At 33.7% G+C, this 23,588-nt stretch overlaps 1 protein-coding gene across 1 annotated transcript in view; it reads right to left on the reverse strand.

The window, feature by feature from the left end:
- LOC149793597 (uncharacterized) overlaps positions 1 to 23,588 on the reverse strand; it is a 57,097-nt gene that overhangs the window by 6,323 nt on the left and 27,186 nt on the right. Inside the window, exons 6-11 of the mRNA XM_089966433.1 lie at positions 19,735 to 19,876; positions 14,770 to 14,945; positions 13,817 to 13,909; positions 9,233 to 9,328; positions 2,413 to 2,508; positions 1,497 to 1,592 (exon numbers count right to left, since the gene is read on the reverse strand). Coding sequence (XP_089822559.1) covers positions 1,497 to 1,592; positions 2,413 to 2,508; positions 9,233 to 9,328; positions 13,817 to 13,909; positions 14,770 to 14,945; positions 19,735 to 19,876 — 699 coding nt within the window. The remainder of the gene's footprint in view (positions 1 to 1,496; positions 1,593 to 2,412; positions 2,509 to 9,232; positions 9,329 to 13,816; positions 13,910 to 14,769; positions 14,946 to 19,734; positions 19,877 to 23,588) is intronic.

The raw sequence follows: 23,588 nt of genomic DNA on the forward strand, positions 1-23,588 counted from the left end.
TGTTCCGAATGAATTTTAGGTCTTGAACGTGCTGATGTAATGAAGATGGTAGAGCGCTAATAGTCTTGATCTATCACATTGGCATTGTCCAAAATTTCTTTGAATAAATTCACAATAATCCCACAATAATATTTTAATCAAAAGTCAATAAACACTTTGTTATTCCAACAAATAATCCAAACAAATAAGTCCTTTCAAAAATTCATATACAAAAACAACATTAAGCACACCTGCGGACTGATTTTAAAACAAGAACATAGGAACTAGGAATCAATTCATTTTTCACTTCATCGCTCTTATACACACTTAAGGTTCTATGTCGCAATATTTCATACTGGATCAAGATCGTAATACTTCCACATGACATATTTTTCAATACATCCTCACGTCGAAACAGAACCCACTTGGTTTAATCATCTATTTGGAAATTACCTCGAACTTGTAAAGTAAAGAGGTTCATTATTACAACTGATTGAAAACCCGGTCAATATCTGTTTACAGCTTGTTGCCGTCTACAGTCATGCACAAGAAGTAAAGACACAGTATAGATATACATAATAATACCATAGTCTTAGAAATTTAAGAATTGTTTCATCCTCTGTGTGTGTGTGTGCGTGTGAGAGAGAGAGAGAGAGAGAGAGAGAGAGAGAGAGCAGAAGAAGAAAAAAGACATAGGCCTCAGTACGGAAATTAAGTTTCAATTATATGCAGAATGGAAGGTATTTTCCTCAAGAGTCAAATCGCTACTCCTGATATATAAGTTTTCTCCCACTGCTACGTTTCAATATCACATTATGAAATATGTAAAAAGAGCTTATATCTTGCCGATAAAATTTCAATAAAGATAAAGTCATATTTCCCGAGATATCCTACCGCAGCAGACACAGTCTGGTTTGGGCATGTTTCGAATGTGTACCCTTCTGGTTTGGAATTCGTACTAACCACTGAGAGAGAGAGAGAGAGAGAGAGAGAGAGAGAGAGAGAGAGAGAGAGAGAGAGAGAGTTTATGTTGGGAAGAACTGAAAATTCTCTTCATCATGATACTTCATTAATGTGATAACGGGCGAACTTGAGAGAAACGAAACGCTATCACGACATGCACGGAGACATTTATTATCAATGTCGAATCCATTGATATCTCTGCTAGTGAAAATTCTTACGCATTTGCATTAGCACTTGCATTCCACGTATTAATTTCATTCCAGAACTGCGTCGTCTGTAGTCCGAAGGTTGAATATTTCCTCACTGATACTAAATTGTTATAATCTGAATCCAGTAAAGGATAGTTCCGAATTGCGATAAAGATGATCAACATTAATTTTGGAGCCATCTACAACTTCTTTTAGGACCTTTTACTAAACCTTAGAATAACAGATTATGGCACTCGACAATAACACAATGGATATTCCATAGAGTCCTACCCATTTCTCCGTAGATAGAGTGGAAGATGTTGACCGCTGGACAATGATAGCATCTATAGTTCACTTCAAACTTACCTTTTTCACACAAGTCTCCGAGATATCCGGATGGGCAGCTGCACACATCAACCCCTACGCAAGTCCCGTTATTCATACATGACGGTTTGCAAATGGCTATGATAAACGATAAAGAAATTAAATAATCCCGGAAAACTACAATATATTTTTACATTTGCTCTGAAAGTTGGAGTCTAATAATTACGTTTCTTGAGAATGAGCACGCGTTGCTTCTTTCTACTTCAAATCAAAGAATAACTTCCAACTGGGTTTAGGAAAGAGACTATATTCCTTGATGTATCTGCTGTAAGAATTATAAATGATAGAGAATGATAATGTCATAACAGACTAGAAGTAGATGGAATTTAATCAAAAACAAACGTAGCCTAGGACTCGACATTGTTCTTATATATGTGCAATAAAGTTACCCATTGTAAGGATTCCCCATGTTGTTTTACAGTTTTCTGAAACTATCAAATTCCGGTGGGATCTAATGAGTCCCACATCTGGTCATAAAGCATTTTTTCAAACATAGATTTTTGTACATATGGTCCAACTCACAAATTCTTTCAACATGAATATTCATAACAATCACACGATATTAGAATCTTCACTGTCATATGTATTCTTTTTTGCACCTAAACGTATTTGTGTTTAAACTTACCATGGCAGGGGGTGCTGTTAATAATTTTCTCATTCTTTAGCAATGACTTTTTTTTTTAATTACGTATGCGACACATCCTTTCCGATGATAGTGTCCAGCTTTCATCCAGGAATTCTATCCAGATGTATCTACCATGTTGCCATGTCATTTTTGGATTATAAAGCATAAGTATATCTATCACTCTTCACCTATACGTTTCCTATAATAACATCTATAGTACTAGATTAGCTTTAGTTCAAATTGGTTACCTTATCTACATTAACGTATACTTACGTTTCTCACATGTGTCTCCTGCATATGTCGACAAGCACGTACATCTATTATGAGCAAGGCATGTCCCGCCATGTTTACAAGGAGGATCGCAGACAGCTGAAAGCCAGGCAAAAGCGAAGAAATAAAAATAACTTTGGTCCTTCTATCCATCAGCAAGACATTCGAAAATCATGTTAGTAAACGGTTACTGTATGTTTCAGCTAAACCGTATATGATGTGTCATGAACTCACTATGATCTTCATTTATGATTTTGACATTTTTGCACACACACACATACACACAAACACAGACATATCTATCTATCTATCTATCTATCTTCTCTCTCTCTCTCTCTTTATATGTACACATACATACCCGAGGACTCGGGTTCGAATCTCCATATAGTATGAATTAAACATTCTCTAACCTGTATGATAATACTTCTTATTCATGTTTGTAATAATTCTGTTAGTATTATCAAGCAATCTCCTGTAGAATCTAGAGATAACGCTTTTCGTTCTATTTGGTGTATATTTGTGATCCTCTAGAATTATTTATATATACTTTGCTTACTGTCCTCGGAATCTTGAATAATAATGTACCTAGATGAGAATTAAATACAAGATCGACATGCGGGTGTACCTGCTACGTGCGGATGCTTATACTACCGCCGATTGGGTAACATCATTTTTAGGTGATGTGTGCATGGTCGAGATAGTATGGGGGTTGGTGCTTACTGGCAAGGCGATGGGAGCCGCTCTCTCGCGGCCCCGTGTTCGAATGTCCGTAGAGTACGAATTAAAAATTCTCTAACCTGATTTATAATACTAGTTATTCGTGTGTGTGTATATATATATATATATATATATATATATATATATATATATATATATATATATATATATATATATATATATATATATATATATATATATATATATATATATATATATGTGTGTGTGTGTGTGTGTGTGTGTGTGTGTGTGTGTGTGTGTTTGCATCGATTCCTTAACCTATTTAACAATGCTACATTGAATACCACAAACAGCAAAGTTATTGGCGTTCAGTGGTGTGTTGGGTGTGGAAGATCGGAACATCCTTAATAAAAAGTACCGTCCATGTTGTAGCCCATGAAATCCTGCTTTTACGCCACAGGAAACATATATGTGGATGTTATGATGCTAGTTAAATACCAGGAATATTCTATTTGACGAAACTCGGGGTTCATATTTATTCAGCACCAGATTTTGGTATCATAAGCATGATTCATATCAAAATTTCCCCATTTATTATAGTTTGGTAGCAGGGCAGTTTTAAGATAACGTGGTCAAAGGACGTGATCTTTTAAACGTAGGCTTCAGTACAAAATGCCTGCTCTGTCTGTTATCAAGTTGTGTCTTCTGTATTTACACTGTACATCTGTTTACGTATATGCAAGCTAGTCTGTTTCGATCTCATCCATTAGTAAAGCAGTTGAAACCTTTACGTCACTCTCACTGTTTTAGACACAATTAGAGGAATAATAACGTCTTCCTTTACAAAACGATGCTCCTGTCTTCTTCATTCAATCTTTAAACGGTACTATTTCTTAAGATATCAATAGAACATCCACACAAGGATCTAGGGTGGCTTGCACGGGCACGGCAAAACGTCTTCAGGTAATATTAACTATGGAAATGGGTGGTGTAATTGCTAATGATACTGCATTGATATGGTACCCTTCCCACAATTCATTTACATCCTTTATACGCAACGTATTGTCTGCATACATTTTCTAACAATTCGTCCAGTAGTTTATTTACAAAATAAATAATTCAAACTAAAATGATTGCCTATATTCATAGAATTCCAGTTAGTTTTTGAAACTGTTTTGCTTTTTATCATCTTGAAGAGCACAAACTTATCACAGTCACAATGCTTTTACTTCTTGCAATCAGCCGTAAAGAATAATGTTTGTTTTGCGAATCGATGTACATGAATATCTTGTAAAGGGAATAGACTCTATATATATATAAGTTCTTCAAGCATTTAGATAGATAGAGAGAGAGAGATAAATAGATAGATAAGACAATGCAATAAAGATAGACAGATTGGTTCAAAGAATATATATATATATATATATATATATATATATATATATATATATATATATATATATATATATATATATATATATATATATATATATATTTATAGATAACGTATGCGCGATAGACGTTGAGACACGGTAGTGGAATATAAAGACTATTTGCTCATCAGTTCTTTATCTTAGAAGTTTTAGATCTTAATATAATTAGGGGTGTCACTAAACACCCCAGGACACCCCAAGACTTTCAAAGAACACATCAAGACTCAATAAATTACCTACTTTAAATTTCAACAACAACACAAACAAACACAGAAACAAAAAGTGTGAATATTTAGAGATTGTTTATTTAGCGGAAAAAGTAGCGAGGTCAAAGAGTTGCCAAGGGAAATAACTCCCATTTCGACACCAAGAAAATTACCAAGACATTTCGACCCCAAGACACTTCAGTTCCACTCAAGGGACAATTCGCCCCCAATTCATGCATATTTAAAAAAATAATTAACACTAATATTAATTTCCACTAATCATGCCATTATTCATTGACGTCTGCAATTAAAGAAGATACCAACACATCTCTAAGTCGCCGAAGAAAAAGAAATATCAACATTTAATTAAAATTAAAGTCACGTTTATTAAGTTAATGAATGCACGCTAATCTGAATGAAAGGAAATCACATTTACTGCACACTAGAAATTTGCATAAAAAATCCGATTTTGTTTTAGAAACAATAATTAGCACACTGTTAATGGCCATTCCCACTAATCACACGGTTATTCATTGATGTTTAAAATTTAAAAACAAGATGTAAACAGTCAATTATAATTAAAGTCACTTTTATTAAGTTAATCAATGCACGCTATTTTGAATGAAAAGAAAAAGTTTGAAAATTAAACGCACCACACGCTTTAATTTGTACAAAAGAGCCAAATATTTTATTACATGCTAGTTTTTATCCCAAGCTTTAATCAAGGTGTTTGGCATACTTGTGTGTACATTTAGCATTAATTTATATTAATTACAGTTTATATTGTGACATTTCGATCGGATATATTTTGGTACAATATGAACTGAACTGTGTCAATTGTGACAATGGCGTTTTATCCTTGTGTAAAATATCATAATCATGTCAGGCCTCGCCAGCTTGCTTTGTCTTGTAATAGATGCGGGAAATGACAGCATCGCATTTGCGATACAGGTTAGTGTAATGATGCATTATCCTTTTTTATTCTGTCAGTCTTCCTCTCTTAAATATTTATTTATTTATCTATTTATTTCTGAATTGAACATACCAAGTAGCACAGATGATGCTTGTATATTCATACATTTTAGATATAATAGTATATATATAAATTATGTTTTTCTTTCAAGCTTACCAACTTCATACAGTTATATAATTTCTTTATTTGTAAAACATAATGTAAATAATTAAATATTGAATCAATTAACGATTAGCAAAAACATCTTACTAATTTCAATATTTCAGGCTGACTCCAACACTGTTTACAGTAATTGCGAAGTATTAGATTTTTGACTTTAAATACCAATATATCATGTTCTGTAGTTTTAAATGTATTTTATTTCTAAATTAATTAGTAGTGAGCATGAAGTTAGTAGCGAACTCTTCTATACAATAAATCAATACTACGATTACAGATGTAAATTCTTAATAATATTTAGCTTTCCAAAACATAATATATATTTTATAATTATTAGTATATAATAATAATAGCTTTGTTAATTACGGTGTATTTTCCATTTTGTGATTTCATGTATTTTGATTTCTGTATACGTTTAATGTCCTTGAGGACGTTTGCGAAAATCTGTTTTTTGCTTTTCGGATTTGCACCTTCAGACGCTGTCGTATACGTGTCAAATGTGTTCTTTTTTCGTTAACTGATAATTCCCTCTGTCGTAAAGAGCGCTTCTATCATCTATGAAATGGAGCTGTGTCGCGCTGAAAAGTTTATGTATTAAATCTTGCGCGTGTTGTGGTTTCCAGTCAACCGAAAGTTGCAGAATGTTATTGATGGACTCTGCAGTGTCATTAGTCAAATTCATGCGTTCAGCATTTTTGCAGCTGTTTTTTGAAAAAATATTTATGTATTCTTGGTTTCAAATTATTTATAAAGTATGGTGCAAATGTCGGATGCTGTTCATTGATGATTGTCTCTAAAAGTTCCGATCAACTTTCAAAATCTAATGCAGTATTTTCGCCTGTGATGACACCGGTATCAAATATTTGGGTCATTATTATATCACGTTCACCTTTTTCCGCCAATATTATATTTTGAAAGAATTGCCTGACATTATCCTTCAGATGTTTCGTGCACAGATAGCGTGTAGCCGAGGGGAATACAGACTCTATTGGCTTGGTTATACTCTTCTCGTCATCACTTCCAAATTCCATCATTTCAGGCACTCTTACTTCCACGGACAACAACTTTATCTAGATCTGTAGCAATATGCTCCAGAAAGCTCTTGTAAGTTCCGTAAGAAGCGTCTGTGTACAGAAGGACAGGGTCAATACATATCGGATGTTCGTTTGTACTGTTTCCGTCAATCTTTGATACGTTATAATATCGTTTTACACATCAATAACTCTTTATGAAATTTGTTTTGTAAATATAATGCGAAGAAAGCACGATTTGCTAGAGAACTCAATAATCAATAAATATGCGTTCTGTTTGATAGTGTTGATAAAGGCCTGATTTACTAAAAGTTAATTTTATATTTTCTTTATGGAAACATTGTAAAGTTATTTTGGTAAAAATAAATGTAAATGCGATAGCCCATATTTTTTATTTAATGATTTCAGCTAGAAACTTGCTACATTAAATAAATTTAAAACAATGAAAATCTAACTTTTATATTCTATTGCTATGCTTGCGAAAACATTAATAACTTCTAAAATAAACCAGTTGTGTGTGCTTCATCGTTTTTTTTCGCTTAATCAGTCTGTAATTTGGGTAATATTATTGGCATGTTCTCTCGATTCGCTATTGAGACTGAGTAATTCATACCGAGAATTAAACGACTTGGCGGTTTGTGAGTTATTGTTGATAATTAATTGTCTATGTGACTGTACCATTCATTAAATGGCCTGTATAATCAGACAGTTTAGATAAATTACATCTGATATATCAAGCATAACATTTATGTAAAATCGAAAGGAATTACCGAGCGACTTTCCTTCACGGCTACTTAAAATCAAGGGAAATCACTTGCATGGAGCTTGTAATACTCGTTTGTAATGTATTCTAAACGTCTCTGTCAAAAATGTTGATGCACGATTTAAAATTAAAATTTGTATATAAACAGTTTATAACAAAATAAATAAGAGAAGTATGGTGCATAGCCATTAAATAAGGAAATTGTTTAATAATATTGCAAAATTAAAGATATTTGATGCATAAGAGTTTCCGTAGATAATCGGAAATAGGGACATCAACCAATACTATTAATCATTGATGGTAACAATGTATGTGTGTTTGCTTTTTTTCCGCTTCTTAGTACGTTTTTGAGAGCTTTGGTGCCAATATATGTAATATTGGGTTGTTCTTGGTGAGTCTTGGGGTGTCTTGGGGTGTTTAGAGAGACCGTTATAATTAATGGTTTTTATATTATTAATAAATGGACGACATGGTCAAGGATTACAACATTCTGACATCGTTTTGATACCATCATAGTTCTGGCTGTGCTTTAATATGCCCAACCTCAAAAAAACGGAAAATATCAAACAGCATCAGTTTGCACTATTATTTTGATTGGGGACATTTTGTTCAACCGATCAAAGTGCAGCTTGCACAAATTGATATATTATTATTAAACGAACATATCCTAACGTATTTAATATCACAGGGGAAAAGTGACTGCTGTCGTGAAAGGTAATCTCAGACTGAACAAGTGTATATCTCGATGAAAAAAATTGCGAGTCTTATAATTTATTGCAATACTCAAGATGACACAACCTCTACAGAATGACACTCTGAAGGCCAAATATAAGTTTTGCTTTTACGGTTTCTAATTTGCATTTATCAGGATTCATGTGAAAGTGAAATAGCAAAATGTACAATACTCAGCGACCCATTGAGATAACGTTTGATAGACTCTTCTCTCAGTCATTAATATCTTTAATTATTTCCCGGAGGTTGGGGAGGGATTGGTTCACGCTTTCAAAAATGGAATACTATACTTGGCACAAGCTTGTATATGTGTCTTTTCTAATGTGTACGAAAAATAGCAATGATATGAAAGCTGCGAACAATATAACAGAAACTGCAATACAATCTTATCCTCTATGCAAAATTTCTGCCGAATTAAAAATATGTTTAAACTAACTATGCGGGATTTACGTAATCATGGATATTTTTGCAGTGGTATATGTAGTAATGAGTACAAGTATTATGACGCCAAATTCTTTTCAAACAAACAGTACAAATAGTTCTTTGCTCCCTTATTTACACCCTAAATATTATGGGGAGGTTCACATCTTTGAACTGAAACTGAACTTTATGAAATTAGAATTGCAATCAGAATTTGATTTTGCTATTTTAAAGTGGAATCCATGATGATGTATAAGACATATGGCTCACATAACACATGTAATGTTCAACATTCTAATGTGTTCAATCAGACAAATGATGAACTTGAAAGCATTCAATCTATTGTTGTCAATTTAAAGGTTAATAAGATTTACAAAGAATTTCTTCTGCAAGCTAAAAGTGAACACGACACAAATCTTTACACTTACGTGTTTCACAACCAGCTCCTGTATATTGTGACGAACAAGCACATATGTGAGAAGCGAGACATGTACCACCATTTTTACAGGAAGGATTACACAGATCTGAAAGAAAACCCATTATATATATATTGTAGATATATTCTAATATATTTTACTCTTTCATTTATTTTGATTAAATAAATAAACGACACACAGCTAGAATATACGCATAACATGTACGCTGTTTCTTTGACATATGACACGAAATATACAAATGCGTCATTAAAAGAAAATAAGGCTTGCCGAGTTCCCATTAAAAGAAAAATAATTGTATAATGAGTGGTATATCAAAATTATAGCTTGCGTGCTATACATATATTTTTATTTATAACACATACAAATCCAAATACTTGCGTTTCCAAGGGAGTTAAAATTGCAGGAAACAGTATATTGACGGAGGAAGTGGACTCTTCACATCCCTGCCTAGTCTACAACACGGGGTTCTGCGGATATTGTAGCTATTCACAATCCTCTTTGGATATTGATAATTTGTTTCTTTGTCTGAGCTTCTATTTTCATCTATATTGACTAAACAAATAAACAACACGCTTATAATCAAAACAAGAAAATTAGTTTAAAAGTAGACAGTAGAGCACTATATACATCGCATGGCAAGCGTCTCAGAACAGGGAACGCGCGGTCATTATCACCGTTGAAAAGACTGAAACGAGTGGGGAACAGGCTAAACGAAATGCAGTACCTACAAGAGATAAATCCAACATTAAAATTTTTATTTACAATTGAGTTTAGTCGTCATTATGCTTGACTTACTATTGCTACAGGCCATAATGTTCTTTGTACCCTTCGTCTCTCTTTCTCTTTCCTTTGGTCGGTTTGTCTTTGTTGTACCATCATAGACCCAGAGACATAGTCAAATACGGGCGGCGAAAATCCGCTACTCTCGTTTTCTACGCATTTTGCTTGTAGCGTGCGACGATGGTACAGAGAGAGAGAGAGAGAGAGAGAGAGACCCACTGAGGATATCCATAGAGCGATAGCGAAAAGTAGAAGTCTGGATGAAAGTAAAACTTAAATGCTTACTGACTAACCAACACCGTAAGAGAGAGAGAGAGAGAGAGAGAGAGGGAGAGGGACAGGCATGCATTTTAATAAACAGGCTATTGCAACTTTGTACCTTTAGCATCGTGCAACACTGTCGGAAAATCCAATAAAAGTATACACATACCATTATAATGATTCGGGTTTTAATACGTTACTTAGTGTAAGTTCAGATTCAAGGTTTTCATCCAGCTCAAATATTCTTTTTCCTCCCTAACTCCACACATCTCCACGTATGTTTTTCCCTTATGGCATGTGTGTGTGTGTGTGTGTGTGTGTGTGTGAGAGAGACAGAGAGAGAGAGAGAGAGAGAGAATACTTCCTTCACGATATGATTAGTCTATCAATAAAACACAAATCTGGGATCAACTTATAATAATTTCCTATGAAATATTATATCCCGGATGAAACAATTTGCAGATGGCGCAAACATTTCATTGCTGACGTAATGACGCCATCGATTGGGGTCGGTTTTTCTAGCCATTCCTGCCTTGTTGCAGCCATTTCTGTTCTGCTAGCACTAAAAAGTAACAACAATCAACATCGTTCAGCCTATTTTTTGAATTTAATTTTATCTACATCAAATACAATGTAGATTTTGTATAGTATTCGCATTTTTTGAATCTTCTTATGTTTTCGTTTATGTAATTGTCTTTGCATCTTTGTGCCCTTGAAAAAGAAATCGTTAGACGTCGAAAGCACACTGTCTTGTTTAGCACCAGTTTTGGATAGTTTGCCGTTTTTTTTGTCATATCTATTATTTCCCTGACCAACCAACGCGATCTTTATGATCCAGTATGTTAGGCAAGAACGTTATTTACCGTGTTTGACAATTATGTGTTTGTTTCTTGAGTAGGTGTAGAAAATGATATTTGGTTTTATCAAGTGAATAATGGATATATTTCAATTGGTTCTCACGTACAAAAATAAACGTATATGTTATTCACTAGGAGCAAACAATTTTCCTTTTTATTGTATTGTCAAACGTATTGGATAGAAAGATTCACTGTATAACATATTGAAGTAACAGCTTTCGTACTGTTTCCCGAGCAATGTCTGCGGTTTACAATTTATGTTCTGCTGTATTTTGTGATTATGTGCACAGAAAATATCAACAATGACATAATTCTTCTTCACAATTGAAAGTAAATTACCACATTAACAAAAACACGTAATTTGCGCATTCTTAGATTTGAATTCGAGTCGTGTTTAACAGGAGCGGGCCATGTGTATGGATCGACTACGCAAGCGTCATAAAATAACCTTGAATTTCACGGTTATAATTTTATCCGTGTCTCTTGACTACCATTGAAAAAATATATATTTTTTCCCTCCAGACAAAAATCAAGATTATTTCTCTCAGGAAATCCAGTAAATCACTGCCTAGTTTATAACAAAAGTGGAAACATTATATTGTCACAAATAGCGAAGCCACGAGCAGGGTCAGATAAAAGGGGAAGGAAATCGAGCAGTTGTTCTAGGGCCCCCGCCCGGCCTAAGACTGGCGATGAACCCATCAATGTGCTGAAATGGTAACTAACATATACTTGGTTGTGGAGGGTGGGTGCCTTTGTGAATTGCTTCAGGATCTCCTACCATCTTGATCCGGTAACGACAGTATACATTGTTTTCTACTCATCGAGTCAAGTATCTCCTTATTTCTATTAAAGCCGTATAGTTTTAGTTATATACATTTGAAAGCAATCAACGTCGACTTGCGTGGAGTTTGCTTACATTCCCTGGTTTGTAACCAGAGCTCATCCATCCTTGATTTCTACATCAAGTTAGAACATGATTATGAGTGTGATGTCAGTTAAAATGGATACTTGAGCATTTCTGGGGATACCATATTTAATCTGTTTTATCTCTCAAGTACCATTTCCAGTGAATATCAAATATAATCATGTCATTTAAGTTCAGTAAACGTGTCAAGTTGCATGATTCATGTGGAGAACAATTTGAATGAGCCATTAAATGAGACATACTTTTGCTGTTGTTCAGAATTCGTTTTAGACAGTTTTTGTTAGGATTGTCTCATTGCTTACATAAATATGCAGTATTAGACAATTAGGGCCAATCAGCAATTACTGTAACCTATTGTAGTCCCTAGCAAAATCAATAACGTTTTTCTCTGAATGTTCCTGGAGATTTGCTATCCAGTCATAAACGTTACATGCACTAAATAAAAGCAGCATTATAGTTGTCAATCGTCAAAATAAAGTAGCTATGAAAATAACAATAGATATGATCTAACATTAAGTACATAAGTATTATATTCTATCTAGTTCTAAGGAAGGTTGTCACATTTCCTTTTTAATCAGCTTCGGATATAAGTAACATGGCTTGTTGCAGGAGTTGATTTGAAATTTTCATCGTGGTTATGACCTTATGTACACGTAGAGATATGAATAAGCAATTGATATTATACTGCAAGGGTGGCACTAAGATGGACTCCACAGAGAGACCTGGCACCGAACCGTGGAGCTAGAACTCAAGACCATAGGCCTCGCCCTGCAGACCGCCCCCATAACAGCAGCCGACAGACCAGAATGGTGCTCCATTGCTGTCGCCTCAAGCACCAGACGGCGCAGAGAGGATTGATTGATGATACTTCATGTTGGCTGTTGTGAACCGCAAATACCAATTTTAATTTAATTATTGCAACCACAGCTTTCAGATACCATATTTTGTTTGTTTAAAAAAGAAGAAAAGTGTAATATATCATGCATACATTTAGCAAATGGTATAAAGATTATTTTGTAATATCAGAAGCAAATAAACTGCAATAATATTGTGCCTCCTTGCAAACAAAATCCGCAACATTTTAAAGATGCTGATGTTACCTTGATGCATTTTGTTTTGCTCTGTCTTTTTGTCTTAGTAAATGACCGAATGTTAGAACCGAACGGTGGGCTAGAACAGGTGGGCTAGAACAGTTTGGAAGAATATGTCAAGCATGTGATGCTTTTGGCTAAGACGTGAGTTTTAGTTATCTAACCGTATTAAATAATATGTGGAAAACCTTGTTATGCCCAGATTGGGTGTTAGACGCAAACACGTCAGTCATTGAATTAAGAACGTAAAGATGTCGACCAGTCAATTAAATTCCGATTAAAAGTTATTTTTATTTGAGTGAAAAATTCCTGTCTCGGCCTTTAAGCGTTTATGCATTGTTGCAGTAATTACTTCAATTTATGAAACTTGGGCGCAAGTGTGTTTTATTAACTGTAGAAATGACCATTCGCAACTTATGTCTTCCAACGGGCTAGAGTGGACAATGTTGCGCTATTCACACGCAGAACTCTATGTTTACTCTTCGCGTCGGAGGCTAAATACGTAACCGTTGTTTACTGAAAATGTACGCTAGCATTCAACTTTAAACGACAAAGTAAATTTTTATTTTAAAATGTCAGTGAATTTCACCTTGATTATACTGGTTAATATAGAGTGTCTTTAAAAGCGACGAAGAACAATTATTGAAGATGAACTTACATGAATCACATCTTGACCCCGTAAACCTCGAAGTGCAAGCGCATCTGTTAGACGAATAGCATGTACCTCCGTTTTGGCATGAAGGACTGCAATCTGAAAATAGGCATGCTTAAATTCTCAATATAACATCGGTGAAAAGTATGAATTGCATAAAAATGTTTAAAATGTCCAATATTATTCATTATATGGAAAAATATTATTTACTTTTGTGGAAGCGTGCCATCCATTCATGAAGATTTCTCTTAATTGAAGAATTCGAAAGCTGTTTAAAAAATTTGATTTTAGATATACTTGGTGATTCTTTAGTGTTCTCTCTGTTTTTGTTTTAAAAACGTTTTTTTATGATTTAATTTCGCATGCCAAATTAACTTGTTCTATGCCTATCTTCAGAAAACAATCGCTGAAAGATTTTTTTCGAATGAGCTTATGACATTATGCATAAATAACGATGTACCAAACATAATGTATTAAAATAAAAGATGATTACACTGAAGGTTTGTAATCGACTGAAGATATTTAACAATATACTATGAAAAGTAGCAATTCAATTATTCTTCTAATATGAACTATATGACAAACAGCTGGAAGATTATGTTAATATTTAAGCCTTTCAGCTTCATAAAACCATTCTCTGCCCTAAAACTTACGAAATAAAAAATATTTCTTTAAGTCATAAAATGTACATATTATTGAGTCGAAGAAAGAATAGGCACATAATCCATTAAAAATGTTAGAGGAAAAGACGAAAATGCATTTGCAAGAAATCATTAATCCAACAAAGCAAACTTTCTGCAATAATTTGAGGGTGTAAAGAACGTTAGAATTGAAAAGAACACAGAGTCATCATGATTCCATATACATATATGTCTCAATCTGGGAAGTTTTATGAATAAAAAGCAGGACGAGATAACCTTTCAAAATTTCTATATAGCTGTTTAAATTATAGGCCTCACCTGAGCTACAGTATACACCAGCATCCATATCATGCGTACAACTAAAATTTCCCCACGAATTGTGTGTTTGCTCACATGATGCCAATGACAGTTCAGTCCCAGAACATGCAAGGTTTGTCATCCATATTTGACCGGTTCCTTTTCCATACATAGCATGTGGTATAGCGGACCCGTTACTAAAGAACACAGAAAAGTATTTCGTCAACTTAAAATTAATATTTGTTTTCTTGATCGCTTTTCTTCCTATGCAAGGGATATTGAATGTATCTAACATATATAAGGCCTCTATTTGAATTGCAAACCCTCATTCTTCACAAGTTAAAAAGCAACTCAATGAACGGGCGTGCACAGAAATAATTTCCACACAACTCTGAGGGTAATAGGAAACAGTTGTAGCTATATTGCTAACCTTGATGTTATTCAAACATCTCCGTTCAAAATAATAATGTACTCATTTAACAAAGAGCCACGTTTTTTTTTTCTACCGGCAGAGTTCTTAAATTGAAAAATACGATAACGTATAATTCTATAATTTTTCTCTAAGATACCCATGTTACAGGGAATAAAGTGTACAACAGGATTCTGCACTCAAGGTTTACAAAACAAAAACAGTGACAAGAACAAGAATAACAAAATTAAAAATGCAACGAAACAATGGGGTACTGTGGTTTATAACTTCCCTCCAGTCCCATAGAAACAAAGAAAAGAATTTCTTCTTGTTTCAGCTGTGTTTTTTTCTTCTTTGCTTTTCAATTTTTTTTATCTCATATCTTTTATGGTTTGGATATAATACATTTTCTGTAAACGTGAACTATTCAGGTATATAATTATCACTTGAAAAATTTCTATTTTGCAAACAAAAGCAAATATTTATAAGAGTTTGAATGGTGCCTTTCTAGGCACAACTTTTGCGTGCTATATAACATATGTGCAAATGATGTTTCAATCTATCTCTTTTTTTCTCAACTATTTGAAAACGTTTTATTTTGATCGTTGATACTAAATCATATAGTACGAAATGTTTAATATTGTGTATCAAATATGTTTTCTTGATATCAACAATTTTTGAATTTTGATGGCATATATAATTTTAATAATAATAATAATAATAATAATAATAATAATAATAATAATAATTATAATAATAAACAATAATCATCACTACTACTTGTTTTCATCATGATCTTAATATTACTCTTGCTGTTTGTTTATTCTCTGTCATTGTTATTATAAGCATTGCTGATGATCTGAATCTTCATTACGAATGTGAATACTGATGATCATTTTTCTATTTATTTTCACAATCCTTGGAAAAAAGGCTATGCTCCATCAACTTATTTGAGGAACGTTTTCCTGAGGTTAGAAGTTATATATTTAGAGAATCCACTATTTTAATCACTTGATTGTCTATTTTGTATAACTTTTTCAATTATAATATTCTATCAAATAATTCTTCAACATAAAGAGTGAATAATAAAATACTGCAAATATTAATACTTAGGTCTTTTATCTGAATACATTTCGAATCCTACAAAAGTATCATTATGCATTAATGTTAAATTCAAATTTATAGTTGTTCAAAAGTAAGAAGGGAAATTAAGCATCTGAAATTATATCATTGTTGAAAACAACATTTAAATTGGATCTGCTTGGTTACTACTATTTTTGAATTATTGGCAGAGTCATGATGACTAAATGAAGGGTTTGCAATTTAAAATGAAAATATTATATTAGTATTAGAGATAATCGGAATGACGAGGACCTGCAAACTGCCTCCCCATGGTGTTCCATGTATTCTTGTAAAGTTACTGTCTTTATAACATAATTTATGCGTGAATATTACAGAAATGCTTGTTCTTCTTGGTTTGACCATATTTTTCCAGTGAATTTGTAAACAGTTACTGAAGATACATACATTTTAATTTTTTAACCAGTATATCTAGTACTTTAAATTTTATGGGGGTTAAATTTATAATTTTTTTCCGTCAGTATTAACGCAAAAATCATTTTAATGACAATTCCAAACGAAACTGACCCCGAGGTCATTCGGTCTGTGCAGAAAGTGGCGAGCAATTTGGAGGACATCTGAACGGGAGATAAATGAATATCGGAGGACAAAGATATATCTAAAACTCATGCGTCTGTAATAAGGAGAATCTATAAAACAATGAATCATTTTGTATAGCGAAGAATATCAAAACAATGTTGCATTGATTTCGTAATATAATGAAGGGATGCATTTCATCAAATTTGTAATTTGTTCTGGTTGGTTTGGACATTTGTATAGGATTTAAAACGATTCAGCTGTAAACAGAAGCTGACAACATCAAACAGAATCAACCAATAGATATCAGTCATGACATTTAACTGCTCGATCTTATGTTTTCACAATTTCCTGCCTTGTTTTGTGTTTCTCTTAAGTGAAAATAAAGACAACACTTAACTGGAAGAACTTGTGGTCTAATTCTTTTATCGTTGTGGATCAATACAATGTTTTTAAACTAGAAAAAAAAAATTGATCGCTGATTATTTTTCCGGAATCGCATGTAGAACGAAGCAAGTTATGTCAGGGTGACATAATCATGTACAGAGTCAAACAATACTTATAATTAACGTTTCAATTTTTATTTTTGGAATCATTTCGATGATCCTAAAAGTGATGTTTTAGGCCACTAGTTTCTGAAAGAAACCCGTCTTATTTGATAAAATATATGTACAAAGGGTCCTTGCATGCACTATTAATTTTTATCGCAAGGAAAATCCTGAGAGAAATCACATTCGAATGCAGAATGTTATTTGATATACATACGTTTAATACTCTGATGCAGATATACTTTCAATAAAGACGTTATCGAATTGTCTGGAACACTATGAGGAAACGTTGTGAATGATGGTTTTACTTTTAGTGAAGACTACTGCATTTAATAACGAATCGGCAATATTGGTACAAACGTAAAAGTTCTTGTTACGAGGTTGCCTCTGATGAAAAATTCTTTTGAAAGAATTTGTTTAATTAATTTTATTTTCAATTGATTGGCAGGTTTGCATAGTATGAATACAATGAAAGGACTTGATGCCAGTAGTCTTTGAGTCAATTTTAGCTGAGCGATGTTAAAAAACCCTAATGAAAACGTTCTTTTCGTTCAATTAACGCGTCACAGTGCTGATACATTGGCAAAAATGCCAATGGATTTGATGCACGAATACCTCTTGGACAAATTTTCAAATCTATGTTTTTAAAGACCAGGTTTGATATGTTTAAGTTTTGTTTGTCCTGGCAATATCTTTTTGCAAATCGGGTTCATATTTCCAAAACAAGAGAGGCTATGGTTCAAGAAAATTTAGATTACAAGAAAATTTAAATCACATTTAGCATTATCCTCAAATCTAAATAATTACAGTTATTAAGGTAGATATCTGCATGTAGTGGTTCTTTAGCAAATATGTACACTTTGATTGAGGATTATTAATCGTAATAATGTTTTGAGCAGCTAAGGCTTTTGAAAACCACAGGGACTTTGTAATGCATGCACATACACTTAATTTCATTATGTTTCGCCCATGCAATATATACATAGGTTGTCAGTCTTAACTCAAGAGCATGGTCAAGCACAAACATTGACCTCAGCCATTGGACTCTGAAATTATAAACCATATGTAAACATACAGAAAGACGCAAAACAAAATTTTGTAAAACTTATCAAACAATTTAATTATCATCATAAATGAAAATGTGAGAGGAACTTAAAGTAATATGAAATGAATCCAAACTGATCGTGATAAAGGTCTTTGAAGGTCATACATAAATGAAAAGTTCATTATAAATTTAAAAACCGGAAATGTACTGGTCCTCCAAGAACAGTAACGTTGTCAAGATAGCGTTGTCCAGAAATTGTTCGAATAAAATATCACAGTTCCAGAATAATATTATAGTCCAAAATAAGCACTTTCTATTTCCACTGAACTGTCCAAACAAATATATTTGTTGTCGAATAATATATAAGTACAACATAAAACACGTCTGCAGACTTATTGCAGAAATACAAGAAGTGATAATGACTGCAAAATAGGAATAAAATCATTACTCAGTTCTCTCTTTATATATCCCATCTATTGCGAATATATTTCGCAATAGACCCCACGTGACGGACATTACTGAATTCTTCCAGAATCTTCGAAAGCCCATCAACCAATGATAAATTAAGCCAAAGTCGCCATTATGTATTATTATTAAGATTATTATTAATAAGTGTCAGCACATATGTAATCATCTATATTTAGATCCTATGTAATTTGCGTTCTTAAGACAGTCAGGTAACCTAGACAAAATATAACAAAAAAAATTTGTACAAGTTAGAACCATGAATATAAATTTAAAAATAAATAAATCACATCATGTACCAGGAGTTGCAAAAATATAGATACACATCACACATATAGGTCTTATAGATAAGACCAAATTAGTTATGTAGAACGAACATTACTCATATGATTCTGATATGGCTATTTTTCTTTGTTTATGCGAAATGTATCAACAATACAAATTTTAAAATATCGTGTCTCAAATAAACTTTTGTCCACAAGATGTTTTACGACTATGGACTCTGGTCTTAAATTTATGTATTCGATCTATGCAATCTCCGGGATCATCTTTCTCAAGAAGAATACGTTTGTCCCCTGTAAGTTGGTTTCGTTCTAAAAAAACAAATAACCTTTTAAAAATCATTTAACGAGCTTACTAAAAACTGTATATTTATTTTACATACTGTCACTGTCTACTTTCAAAGATAGTGTAGCAGGAGAGGTCGAGGATCCAACAGTAACTCATCTCGACAGCCAGGCATACATACCAATAGACTAAAGGATCTAGACCGAATAGACTGGTAAGTATTCTAATGCAGTTTAAACTTATGCCAAACATTCAAGTTCTGGTGCAATTCAAGCAACATTTTAACAGATACCAACCTAAAACCCAGCATCTGGCACGCCACTTTGACATCATCATCATCCCAATTGATTCCACATATCGTTCCCCACTGCCTATTGTGAAACACTTCCACAGTTCCGATGGCGGCATTTGGTCCCCCACTGAGTCGAATTGGGAGAACTAAGTCAAAAGAGGTGAAAGCATCAATCCGACTGAACATGATATTAACGTGTACTGGCTTAAGCATGAGACACAAATATTAAATTTACAAAAGGCTTGAAAGGTTGTAAATATTATATGCATTACATTGTTTACCATGCAGTTATATATAAGTATTAATTTGCAGCAAAATAATAACTTCTAAAAGCTTTCGCAACATTGCGATCTCTTCAATATATATATATATATATATATATATATATATATATATATATATATATATATATATATATATATATATATATATATATATATATATATATATATATATATTGTGCTTTTGTCCGACAAATGACCTTACTTAGAGCATATTTCATGTCATGCGATAATTTAATTTGCATTTATCTAATATTCATCATTTAAGAAAAACCTTTTGTCTATGTACTTCAGAAATAATAAAAAGGGTCAGTTTGTTCCATTTCAGCGTGTATTATAATTTTTGGAACCATAACCGTATTAAATTTATTATACAACTAATTATTATAATTATTTGTGCTAAATGATTTTTAAAGCCTTTATTCTTTTGTTGGCTGACAGATATAGTTATCCTCCATGCACATCCACGTTGCATACACGTTTTACGCATGAGCGTCTGTTGCGACAAGATGTATAGTGGTTTAACTTCTGTGGTGAGTATCACATTTATGCAGCTCTATGATATACAATTCCCAAACTCACCTATAAAATCTTAACTAACACCAAAGTCGCACCTGCTGGGTGGGTGGGGGATAACTACGACTGGAAAGATATCGAATGTTTGCATCTACAGCCACTTTGTATTGCTTTTAAGCACCATTCTGTGACGACGAATATCCTGTAACCTCTAACATAGATGTTAAATTCCAATCAAGAGAACAAAACACAAACATCAGATTGACTATTAAGCTCCAAGACTGTCTCCCTACCATCAATGCAAATGTACATTTTGAGCTACGCTCATATGGTCGAAGTTTCCAGTTGATGCTTGCTTATCTTTGTTACATGGTAATTCTATAATTAACGTTCGTCACCATTGTCATGCTGTTGATATAAACACAAATCGTGTACCGAACATAGTTAACAAATCTGCAAATCGGAAGCAATTTTCAAAAGAAATCACGATTAATTTAGATTCACGATAACTGATAGTTATTTCCTGGTCCGGGGCGGTAAAGTAGGTAAATGTCGCTCTCTGTCCTTTGCCAAAACTTCGCGATAGATATAATCCAAGAAAAGTCTCAGCAAATATAGTTTAACCGATTTTGTCACAGTGACGTAGAAAACTCCATTTAGTGACTCATGATTTTTCTTGTAAATAATAATGATAACTGGCAGCCAGCTCGTATCAAAGGTTTTCTTTTCATATATATTCAAGAGGAAAAACCTTTGTTCTTAACGCATTCTCATTTCAGTGTCTTTGTACAAGGACAAGGTTCTTGACATGAATATTATCCTCCTGTGGTCATTCGCGTCATAACGCCAAGGCTTTCCAGGGTTGGGAACCCACACCACCACTGACGCGTTACTATGACAATAACAAAATATGTCCCAACATGCCTAGCGTTCATCCGCCATGGTTTTGTTCCAAGATCATAAGCTCAATTTGTTGGGGCGAGCACAGGAAATTTTAGAACCAATGATAACATGTTCTTTGTGTTTGAACAAATTTTCAAAGCACGACCATCCTGAACTATTACGAAAAGCCAGGTTTGGTTTGGTTGTCTAACTGGGTTTCTTCTAAACGTATTCCAGGACAGAAGTATGAGAGCAGAAGTTGCCTCACTCACCCGTCTACTCTTTTTAACCTCATGCATTACGAAAGATCTTGCCATATAGTCAAACGTGTCTTAACTGTACCATGTGTCCAGCGGTCACCTGGTCACAACGGTCAGTCTATTTTAACCGGCAACTTTCCTATATGAATGCCCTGTATATAATGGTCACCTGCGTTCTTTGTCCATCTGCTTGGTATTTCATAACCAAACAATGGTTCAACCTGTCAGAAGAGGTCATTGAAGCAGAACAGCAGTGACCACTCCAAATGTGCAAATTAAACAATAATTTTAATTAAGAGTTTGGTGTATCATTGCATATAAAAATGTTTAGATAACAGAAACAATACAATGCTACAATAATAATAATAATAATAATAATAATATTCGATGCAGGTTATTTGTTCAAAAATCAATAATTAAAAGAATAACATGTGGAAAATGGCCACTTGTTGCAACGGCGAGTTTTGCCTTTATCCTTGAGTGAGGCGTAATAGAAAATGAAGACTTTTATTATCTCTACTAAATAATGTTATGTTCACATACTCACTAAGGATTGTTCACAGAGGACCGCAATACAGTGAGCAGCAATGAAGTCTAAATAATCTAATTTTGATGTTTAAAAACAATTTTAACTTTGCGTAGAAACAAGCTTGTTCGAGTACAAAGAAATCTGTAATATATCTTCATAATCTGACCGATCTTACTTTAAAATATGATCCAATTATTTATGAATGTAAGGGCATGTCTGTTAAGATGGACAGAGAGAAGAGATGGTAATTTGGAAGAAGCTGACTGAATGACCATGCATATCGCTTTTTGTGTACTATAGATGGTATCATTTTCAAATGCATATTGTTCGCATACCTTTAATAATTGCATTAAACATATCACAAGCACAACTAAATTTGTTAATAAATAACACACATGGTGTCAACTTTATCCCCACGTGATACTTAACCGGCCTGTGATTTAACTCGTCGTCTATGTATATATTAAATAACGACGGCAAATGAATGCCTCCATGCCTTAACCCATTGGTTACATGTAAGGCGCTGGTTACACTGGACAACAAATTTTTACAAAAGTCATGTTACTGAAATAAAATTAGTCAATTCTTATCAATTTTTATGTGCTGAACACGAATATGACAGTCAAATTGCAAAATTGGCTCTGGTTTTTTTGTAATCTGCAAGAAATTAATGTTTACATAACGAAATGCATTCCAATAGTAAAAGGTCAACTGTAATAGCCTACCTATAAAAAATCAAGTCATTGACTACATCTTAGATTTCTTCGCCTGTCTCTTGTACAGCTGTTCGGGAGCATCTCTGAGGAGTGTCCAGCAGTAGTCAGCCAGCATTGTAGTGGACCATTTTCCCTGGTATCTTTGTTCCATTGTTGCGATATCTTGATGAAAACGTTCGCCGTGTTCATCACTAACAATACCACAGTTGCTAGGAAAGAAATCCAAATGGGAATGAAGGAAGTGAATCTTTAGAGACATATTGCAGCCAAGTTTCTTATACTTCATCAACATGTCTTCTACTAGTTCCTTATAGTTTTCTGCCCTAACATTTCCGAGGAAGTTTGTAGAAACTAGGCGAAAAGCATTCCATGCTTGTTTCGCGTCACCTTCCAGCAAGTTGTTGAACCGGTCATCTTTGAAAAGCTCTCGAATCTGAGGACCCACAAAAACTCCCTCTTTAATCTTTGCTTCGCTGAGTCGAGGGAATTTTTCATGCAGGTATCGGAATGCTGGCAAAGTCCGGTCAATGGCTTTCACGAAGTTCTTCATCAAACCTAGTTTGATGTGAAGGGGTGGTAGCAAGATTTTCTGAGCCTCAACCAGAGCTGGGTGTTGGATATTCTTCTCTCCAATGGCTACATTCTGCCTGTGAGTCCATTCCTTCCTCATGTAG

The sequence above is a fragment of the Sinohyriopsis cumingii genome, chromosome 8, assembly GCF_028554795.1.
Source record: "Sinohyriopsis cumingii isolate HCF-2022 chromosome 8, ASM2855479v2, whole genome shotgun sequence".
In the NCBI taxonomy this organism is placed as follows: domain Eukaryota; kingdom Metazoa; phylum Mollusca; class Bivalvia; order Unionida; family Unionidae; genus Sinohyriopsis; species Sinohyriopsis cumingii.